Here is a 9,867-nt window from a genome sequence, read left to right as displayed (position 1 = left end):
TAAAAAACGAAATCGTTATGTATATGTTATTTAAAATAACGATTTAAATACTAAATGTCTATGATAAGAAAAGTCATGACTTGACCTAGACGTTAAAAGCGACCTTAAATAAAATAAATAAATTTAAAAAAAGTCATGACTGTCTTATGAAAAAATGTAGAAAATAGTAACCGTATGGTTTGAAAAGTTTTATTACGGTTTTTTAACATTGTGATCAGCAAAAGATTCCTGCAAGAATACATATGTTACCCAGAGTTGTAGTTTTTCAGCGTACAGCTAGTACTGTTTCATTTATAGAACTTTCATTAAAATGTTTGAAAAATAAAATACTTCAACATACAAGAGTGTCTCAGTTTCATTCATTTCCTGTTTATATTAGAAATTTGAAACTAAATTAATTAGAATAAATTAACGAAAACTGAAAATTGGTTATTCGAAATTCACATTACATACTGATGCAGGAAAAGCTCTCATTACAAACAAAATTCAGCACTAATTTACTGGTATTTCAATTTCTTGTAGTTTAACTAAATATCGTCCTATCAGCCATTTTCATCTAGATTCGATTACAAATTGGGGGGAAAATATAAGCTTCAAAAATTGAAATAATTATCAGGTTGTTTTTTGGCAAGACTGCATCTCGATACATGACAGAGAGACAACCTTGGATCGGAGGAGAGATATACATCACTCAACATTTGTGAGTTTTCTGAAAGGTAGATGAACGAAGTTTGGTGTAAAATTTCAGATAAGTTAGTTGCTGCCTATCTGTCAATGTTTCGTGATGTATCCTTGCCGAAAAACGTCCCCAATATTTTTTCAATTTTGGAGTTTTACGCCTTATATCTCTCTCCTAGGTTGAGTTTACGGTATCGAATCTTTGTGTAAAACGGCAGAACAGACGACATATTTGCTGGTATATAACAAAGGCTACATTTTTTATATAAACTGAAGTATTTTTATTTTTCAACATGTATATTATATATGACATTTTAAGTAATCGTCTTAAACATATTTTTCATAATGTACCTATGTGAAAATTTATATTAGGTAAACTAAAAAAAATCATTTCGCACAAAAAGATAGAGTTCCCGTTTCAAAGTGAGTTAGAAATTAATTTAGATGCATAATTCTCAGTATATTTTTTACAAAATTAAATCACACTTTACTGTAGTTTATTTTTATACTTAAAAAAAGAACTGAATGTAACTTTTATTATTTTCTTTCAAAGCTTATATGAAGAAAATTTTAATTCCAGTGATGCCATATTTCTACACACAATCAGATCCTACATATTCTGAAAAGATACAAGTGAATTATTGACAAATCCAAAATACAATTTTAATTAATCAGATTCGAACAAGTATCCGTTAATTTAGAAGCTTATTCTTGACAGAAAACATTCAAATTAACATGGAGTCGGAAACATTCGCAATCAAAACTGCAGTCGCCACAAATTACACGAATCATGCCACATTTATGCTAAATCCGCTCTCGAAAAAAATATTTCGAATAAAGATTGCTAATATTTATTTTTTTAGAAATATTTTAACATTTAAAGTTTTGCTCTATCTATAACGTTTTTCCTTTTTGTGACCTACTCACGATGTCTCAGTTTTCATACTTTTTATTGTTATAATCAAAAAAAGCGAAAAATTGCGAAGTTTCCTTACAAGGTAACGAACATATTCCAAATCTGGTCATTTAGAACTCTTATGCACTTCCTTGTTCTGAATTTATATAGAATTCTTCCTCACTTTAGACTTTTTGGCACCTTACGAAACAGAAACAAGTATAGGAGTCACTACAGTATCACTATACCATATTTTTGGTAACAATGTATTAAATGCTACATTCTAGATTAACCTGATTTGAAGACTCCGGTTTTGAAGAATTTTGGAATAGGCAGCTCTAGTGTGGCTATACAAATATGCATGTCTTTAAAATTGCGTATGTATCGATCCTGCGGGTATCTTGATAAAATTATTGGTAAATAATTTGGTATCTGCATTTGTGTGTACGAATTAATTTCATCACTACTGGAATTCAACTTGTTTATGAAATACAAAGAATTAATTTTATCTATATAAAAACGTGTATTACAAAATAAAGCCTTGATTTATAAACCTTGTTCCAAAAGCTTAACTTACAAATACAATACGATTTTCAAGTACCTATCATATGGTTCAAAACCATCAAACAGTACCAGTTTTCAGCAACAAAAAAAGCTTTTGGAACATCGGATTCAAAAAAAATGTATTTTCAAATTATCATTAAAAAAAACATATCTTGAAAAAATTGTAATAAAAATGTTGTTTACTTCTTCCAAATATTTTTGTTGTGATGTTTTATAAATTTTAAACTATTGGGGTGTAAAATTATGATAAAATATTTTATATTGACATTATCTGCATTAATATTTGAACATAATTAATTATAAAAAAATAACTGTTTGAGAATAATATTAATAAACGCAATAATTGTCTAATTTTATCAAATTCATTTGTTTGTTTTTATTTTTCCTTTATGTTCATGACATAGAATCTGGTATTAGCATGTATACGAGCCCATTCCAGTGAGGTGCAATCTAGGAAAGTGTGCCTAGTCATAATACGTAATACATTTGGACAGATAAAAAATTTACATTACCATTGATGTTCGAACGAGGATTTTCTGATACATTCAGTAAAATCTTATACAAGTGAAAATCTGCTCGTGATATGAAAACTGTTTCTGGTAACTCAACATCTTTATATTTCAAACAACACGTTACTCAACACTAAACAAATTAATTTTTTTGTAAGAAATATGTCTGATAACCTTGGTTGAACAGATTTCCATAAATGTTATCTCCTTCACCCTGTCTTATGAAATGTCAAAACAATAACTCCTCAGGCAAGATCAACTTATCCGCCCACTTACATTTTCACTTCTTAAGTGACGTAAATTATATTGGAAAAAGGGCGGACATTTTACATATAAAGCTCAGATTTCCACTTTCACCTTTGCACCCCCACCCTCGCACCAGTGGTGTTATCCACTATTACAGAAAACTCGGCTCTATCTCTTAGACCACATGTTTGTATTACAGCTTCAGTTTAAGTAAAAAATAAAAACGATATTATTTTTACAACAAATTTATTCAACATAGAAATTAGAAAAAATCGGTTTAAAAGTAATTTGATCAGCTCATAACCACATAAACCGTTTTCTAAACAAATAAATGAATTAGGTAAGTAGTTTAAAACTATACTTATAAAAATGTTTTTGTACGAAAAAATTAATGAATAAAAATTGATTACGATGATTTTAAGTTCATTAGATCATAGCAAGATCTTTTGTCATTATAAAAGAGTATTTAGTATAAACATATACAAAAACATAGAGCATTAGAATGACCAATGTTGCAGTTTCAAAAAGTATGAAATATGAAATACTCAAACCAATGTCAAGCCATGATCCTTCATTTGTAACAAAAAATAGGAAATGTATTCCTATAAAATCACAATAAATTAGAATAATGTACAAAACATTTTTAAAAATCCCTTTAACCACAACATTTATAGCACGAAAATAAGATGTAATAATTATAAAAATAAACAGTATTTTACACGATATTGAAACAATATCCAAAAATGAGCTAGATACACTAACATAACATATCTCCAACTTTGGATCAAATATTTTATTATTTTGTATAAAGTTGGCAACGTTTCCAAAAGCTCCAAAATATGCAAGTAATAAATAAAAGAACTGAATATACTGTTAAAGATTATTATAGTTTAGCTTTTTATTCTCAGGATTGATTTAAACAGTACTGGCTAAATAAATTTATACTCAACTATCGACGTTACTCTATAATATGCAATGATCGTGTCATATTTTTTGATTAAAGTTACTGGACCCTAATATAAACTAATTATGAATTAATTAAAATCCAATGCCTCCCTTTCCAAAAATTTTTAATCCGTTTGGATTATACGCAAAAACATAATTTCGGAATTTTAGCCACCGATTGAATTAGATTGAAAAGGATACATAGTTAAAAGCTCGCCTAAAATCATGCATCTTTACACTACGCAGGGAATTTTCCATATGTGTATTTAAAGCTGTGTCGAATGATATATCTTGTAACTAAAAAATAATAATTATAAATTCTTCATTAAAGACAAATTGTGAAGACCTTTTTTAATAACAACAAGGGTTTTTTTAATCGATTTCTTTCGGGACTGGATTAATCATATCGCGAGCCCCTATACAATGCATTTCTCGGGTTTCTTTTCAGCCGTTTGAACGTCATTAGCTTTTTTCAAGTTTACGAAGAGATGTGAGTAAAATGAGATGCGGACGTTTTAGTTTTAACTTTATTCTTGTTAAATACAATAATATACAACAAACGAAAGAAAATAGTTTTAGCGCGGATGTTTTAGTTTAAACTTTATTCATCAACATACATCATGCGTTGAAAAAAAAAACCTAATTTTCTCTCAATGCAACATTTCCAATTTCTTTTGTGCCCGTGCGGAGCCTCTGGACAATTCCTACTCTGCCTAATGGTAAATCCGGCCCTAATATTTATCCCTCACTGTTCACCTACAAAATGCTGTTATCATATTAATTAAACAATCTTAATGGCATAATATATATGCTCGATGTGCGTCCTGATAATGAGCTGGGCCGTTTTTACGAACCTCTACAAAACGAGACATACTGTATAAATAGGATTTAAGTTTGATTATTCCTAAAATTAATCATAATCTCACCATATTTTCAATATCAGACATTTTATGTTCTTTAAAATTATTAACATTTGCTCTATGTTCTATTATCAACCAACTGAATAAATGAACACTTAATACAAGTAAAAATATTGGTTCATATGAAACACACAAGAATATAAATGAAACTGTCACACTAATAACAAGAATTCCAAGCCGATTTACAATTTTAGTGCCTCCAAAGAATGGAACTAAAACACTTAGACCTAAAAATACAATAATTGCTCTTAAAATTGATTTGTATAGTACATATACCAACCATGTTTTATTGAGGTTTAATTTTAGAAATTGATTTTCAACTTTGTTCTAGACATCAGAACAAACAAAGAGATCTGTTAACTTTATTTACTCAACCAAAATCCATCAAATTTTTAATTAATTTCCCATATTTCTCTTACTAAATTTATGGCGATTATTATAAAAATTTTCCTTATTTACAACAATTTTACCTGTAATAATCCAACTAATAGTATGAACTTCGGTTTGAACTCTTTGTGGAATACCAAAATATCGAACCAAAAATGTGATAGTGAGTGCAATTAGCAATATACTCGTTTGAAACAAACCCAAAATAAGATTTTCATTATTTAAAAAATAGCAGAAAATAATCACTGAAGCTATTAACCACATTACACCAGCCAAAATACTGTTAAAGTTAAAATACATGTTTTTTAATAGTAGCATTAATAAGATTGCTAAAAAATTATATTTACTAACAAGGCGAATAAATTTGTTTGCGTGACTGTCAATAGTGGAAATATAGCTAATATTGCTGTACTAAGAATCCAAGAACATAAAACATTTGCAGTAAAAGCATTTTTTAAATTGAAATATGTCCAACCTCCCACGGCAAGCATTAATAGACTTAAAATCCATCTATAAAAAAACACTTGAATCTGAAAAGCGTTCAATTTTCAATACCAAATATGAAAATATTATTCTTTAAATTTTTAATGTTGCAAACGATCCCTACTTTCTCGGTTTTTGAAGCCATATGCTATTTAACTACCCATGGCTTCTTTTCTCCCTATGATCCCACTCCCAACAAATTGATTGTTGATTTTTGTATAAGGAAAATTTTATTTCATTTAAACTTTTGTGCTATCTCTAACGGTTTACAAGATGGGTCCGTAGGACCCAAGACCTAATTGATTTATATTGCTCATTTACAAACTCGGCCTCACTTTTTACGTCCTAAGCACGCTATAAAAATTTCAGCTTGATATCTGTTTTCGTTTTTGAGTTATCGTGTTCGCAGGCATACAGACAAACAGACAGACGAGCAAACAACCGGAATAGATCAAATCAAAGAGTACAAAATTACTTACAAATAATTCAATAGCAATGAAATAAAAAATAATATTGCATAATAATATTTTCAAATCATTTTTATCATAATCTCGTAAAATTTTCCAACTGCTTTTCCATGTATTACGTGCTAAATAAATACCAAACAGTAGACATTGTGGTAAACTAAGATACAAGTAGCACATTGTAGGTAAGTAACCCCCTAAAAGAAATGAAATAGTATTCATTTTTCTATTTGAATTCTTAGTTGATGGCTAAAATTTACATGTAACGAAACAACAGCTACATATTATAGAAATCGCTAGCAAAATATATTTGTATGTTGATGTTTTCCGAAATTTTCCAACATTTTTCCGTGACACGCTACAATTTTCTGGTTTATTATTAACAAGTTCTCGTAAAAGATTCTCAAATAGAATTATTATCCATAAAATTGTTGACAGGGTGAGTATAACCAGTATTGGTATTTGATAAAAGGTTTGATAGAAGTTTATTCCTGCTATTGCTAATTTTATCAAATTTTTTGTAAGAGTAATCTGAAATAAAAGCTTCATGTGTAATTGTCATACTTCATATGTTTCAAGAATTATGTTGCCAATAAACTACTTAATCGACGTCAAAATAAGAGGCATCGTTCGTTAAGTTTCTATAGATAACTGTGCAATAATTAAATACCTTACACCAATGAGCTTACGCGACTGTTTAACTTACTACATGTTCAAAGGATTCTGAATCAATCAAGTATTGAATTTCATTTAATCCGCTCTTTAAAACATCATCTGTTAAAGGCTTAAAAGTCTTAACCAATCTTAATTTTTCACACTTCTCTCTTTTTGCTTTATACTGGGCTATGAGTTGTTTAAGATTTGCAAAAAAAGCTAACGCCATCTCTTTTTTGTTTAGATTTAAAAAATTGTCCGGTAAAACACCCTAAAAGTAAATAATATATACAAAATAAACCAGAAAATAAATAATAACTTTTTTCTGTAGTGTACGTACCAAAGAATTCATTGGAATCGGGACACCAATCAAAGTTGACATCAACACAGCAATATCGATTTGATTAATTGTAGGAGCATAATTGAGCTCGGATTTCCTTGAAATTCCAGCTCCCCATGCAATTATTGGACAATTTGTTTCAGATTGACTTCCAGAACCGTGTGATCCTGAATCTTTCATTCCATGATCGGATGTTAACAGAAAACTTGTTTTACCATCATTCTCATAAAACGATTCAATAATTTTTGTTAAATGTTTGACTCCTTCATCAACAGCTTTAATATTGTTTTTAAATTTTCTGAAAGAATATTTACTACTATAGCTCTAATGCCCAGTACTATCAGAGTAAGTGCTATATATAACTTTAATTTCTCATTACCTAGAATTAGGGTCTACAAGAGTATCAATTCCATTTAAATGCAAGAAAAATATAATTTTATCTTCAGACAATCTTTGTCTAAAATAATTTGTGGTATTCTTAAAGAAGTATTCAACTCGATTCCAAACCCAAGCATCCAGATCGGTGGTGTCTTTAGTAATTGTGAAGTTAGTATCTCCATCAGTATATGTAAAAATATGTATATGATTTTCACCTAAAAGGAAAACTCATTGAATACACAACAAGTGTAACACTTTCTTCAAAATGCAAATTCTCAACAAAGAAATACTTACCTATAATTGAGAAAAAATGAATATCAAAAATCTTTTTTATATCAGACAAGTATATATTTTACCTTTTGAAAATATTCGGATAACAATTCTACTGCCCCAACACCACGACTCTCTAGTTTCATTTAAAACTGAATCAAAATCTACTGGATTATCTTTCCAACCATTCATAATCGCATTGGGATCCTCAAAGAATCCTGCTAACATTGCTACATGCCCAGGTCGAGATTCAGTTGGTACTCGAGCATAAGAAATTCCCCAAGCATATCCATTATCAATTATTTCTCTATTTTCGACAAATATTAATTAATTATTAATATTATTGCTCATAATATTCATTTATTTACTTAAGGTATTTGACATCTATATCATTCCGGATTGGACAAGAATGTAAAGCAGAATAATTGTACAAAGACTGCGCTCGAAGACCATCAACGGAAATTAGAACTAATCGTTTAGCTGGAGGTGGTTCAGGACTAGCGTAATTTTCGTTGACATGAATAATAATTGTTTGAAAATATATGTCAAAAACCGATATTAAAAGTAAAATATGTAGAACGAAAGCTGTTATCATTAGCCACATTGTTTTGGTATACGTTTTAATGTAAATATTTTTTCAATATTTGCATTATTTACCGATTAGAAATCATAAAAGTTTAATGGTAGCCAAAAAATTCAAATTCAAAATATGTATATGTTAAGTGATCTGGAGTGCTATGCTCTAATCTTATATATTTAAACGAGCAATTCTTGTATATATATATATATATATATATATATATATATATATATATATATATATATATATATATATATATATATCAACGATCTTGGAAATGGCTCCAACGATTTTCATGAAAATGAGTATGTAGGGGTTTTTTGGGGTGATAAGTCGATCTAGCTAGGTTTCATTTATCAGAAATGTCGTTTTATCCGTCTTTTCATGAAAAATTCATCAGACATCTATTGGTGTATAACGTAGTTAATGAAATACAATGCAAATTATAACATAACAAAAAGGAGGCGTTTGAATAGTCTAAAGTGAAAAATATGACTCTTGCTGACATCTATTGGCGAATAACCGAGCGAAGCTCGGTCATCCAGATATTTTTGTATTAATTGAATGGAGGCTAGGCTTTATCACTTTGCATCTTAAAGGATCCTAACCAAATTTGATATAGATGGGTGCCTTATTCGAACCGAAATAACCGCCCCGGTGCGATTGATATCGCACTTGGAAATTGCCAGGGCATTATCAATAAGTTATTATAATTCCTCGTGAAAACAGGACCTCTGAACCAATGGTAACTGATCCAGTAATAATAATAGACTTCGACATCCTGCATCGAAGATTAACAAGGAGGAATAGGGGTGTATTTTCCGTTTTATAACTCTAGAATACGATACATAAGATATTATCCCAATTTAGCCAAAAATGTGCTACATTTGACAATCTCCAACTCCTCTATTGGCTCGAATTTGACTTGTTAGTAAGGCTGTTTACTAACCAGAAAAACTGCATAAATGCGCCGGTTAACAATTTGAAGGTAATTTCGAAAAAAATACCACTTTTTTTGACCCTGAAAAAGTATACCGTGCACGGTATAAGGGCCCCACGGTATAAAAGGGCAAAAATAATTTCATATCGCGTCTAAATAGACCGTATACGGTATACCGTGGACTGTCTAGACCATAGACGGTATACCGTGGACGGTCTAGACCGTAGACAGTATACCGTCTATACGGTATACCGTCTATACGGTATACCGTCTATACGGTATACCGTGTATACGGTATACCGTCTACGGTATACCGTCTATACGGTATACCGTCTATACGGTATACCGTCTATACGGTATACCGTGTATACGGTATACCGTGTATACGGTATACCGTGTATACGGTATACCGTCTACGGTATACCGTCTATACGGTATACCGTCTATACGGTATACCGTCTATACGGTATACCGTCTATACGGTATACCGTCTATACGGTATACCGTCTACGGTCTAGACCGTCCACGGTATACCGTCTATGGCCTAGACAGTCCACGGTATACCGTATACGGTCTATTTAGACGCGATATGAAATTATTTTTGCCCTTTTATA

At 30.3% G+C, this 9,867-nt stretch overlaps 1 protein-coding gene across 1 annotated transcript; it reads right to left on the bottom strand.

Annotated features, from left to right (window-relative positions):
* Nucleotides 1–3,318: 3,318 nt before the first annotated feature.
* LOC123296177 (GPI ethanolamine phosphate transferase 1-like) lies at nucleotides 3,319–8,337 on the bottom strand. The gene is made up of 5 exons (XM_044877639.1): nucleotides 8,102–8,337; nucleotides 7,820–8,040; nucleotides 7,465–7,678; nucleotides 7,086–7,383; nucleotides 3,319–3,513 (listed from the first exon to the last, which is right to left on the bottom strand). Exons 1-5 carry the CDS (start codon nucleotides 8,335–8,337, stop codon nucleotides 3,319–3,321), a joined length of 1,164 nt encoding a protein of 387 aa, XP_044733574.1.
* Between the last annotated feature and the right edge of the window lie 1,530 nt (nucleotides 8,338–9,867).

Source organism: Chrysoperla carnea, chromosome 3 (assembly GCF_905475395.1).
Source record: "Chrysoperla carnea chromosome 3, inChrCarn1.1, whole genome shotgun sequence".
Taxonomy (NCBI): Eukaryota; Metazoa; Arthropoda; class Insecta; order Neuroptera; family Chrysopidae; genus Chrysoperla; species Chrysoperla carnea.
This window is presented reverse-complemented; position numbering and strand designations above follow the sequence as displayed.

Coding starts and splice junctions, on each gene's coding strand:
- LOC123296177 (XM_044877639.1), bottom strand. CDS start 8,337: ATGTGGCTAATGATAACAGCTTTCGTTCTACATATTTTACTTTTAATA. Junction 7,679..7,819: donor TATCCGAATATTTTCAAAAG/GTAAAATATATA, acceptor TTTTCCTTTTAG/GTGAAAATCATATACATATT. Junction 7,384..7,464: donor CTTGTAGACCCTAATTCTAG/GTAATGAGAAAT, acceptor ATATTCTTTCAG/AAAATTTAAAAACAATATTA.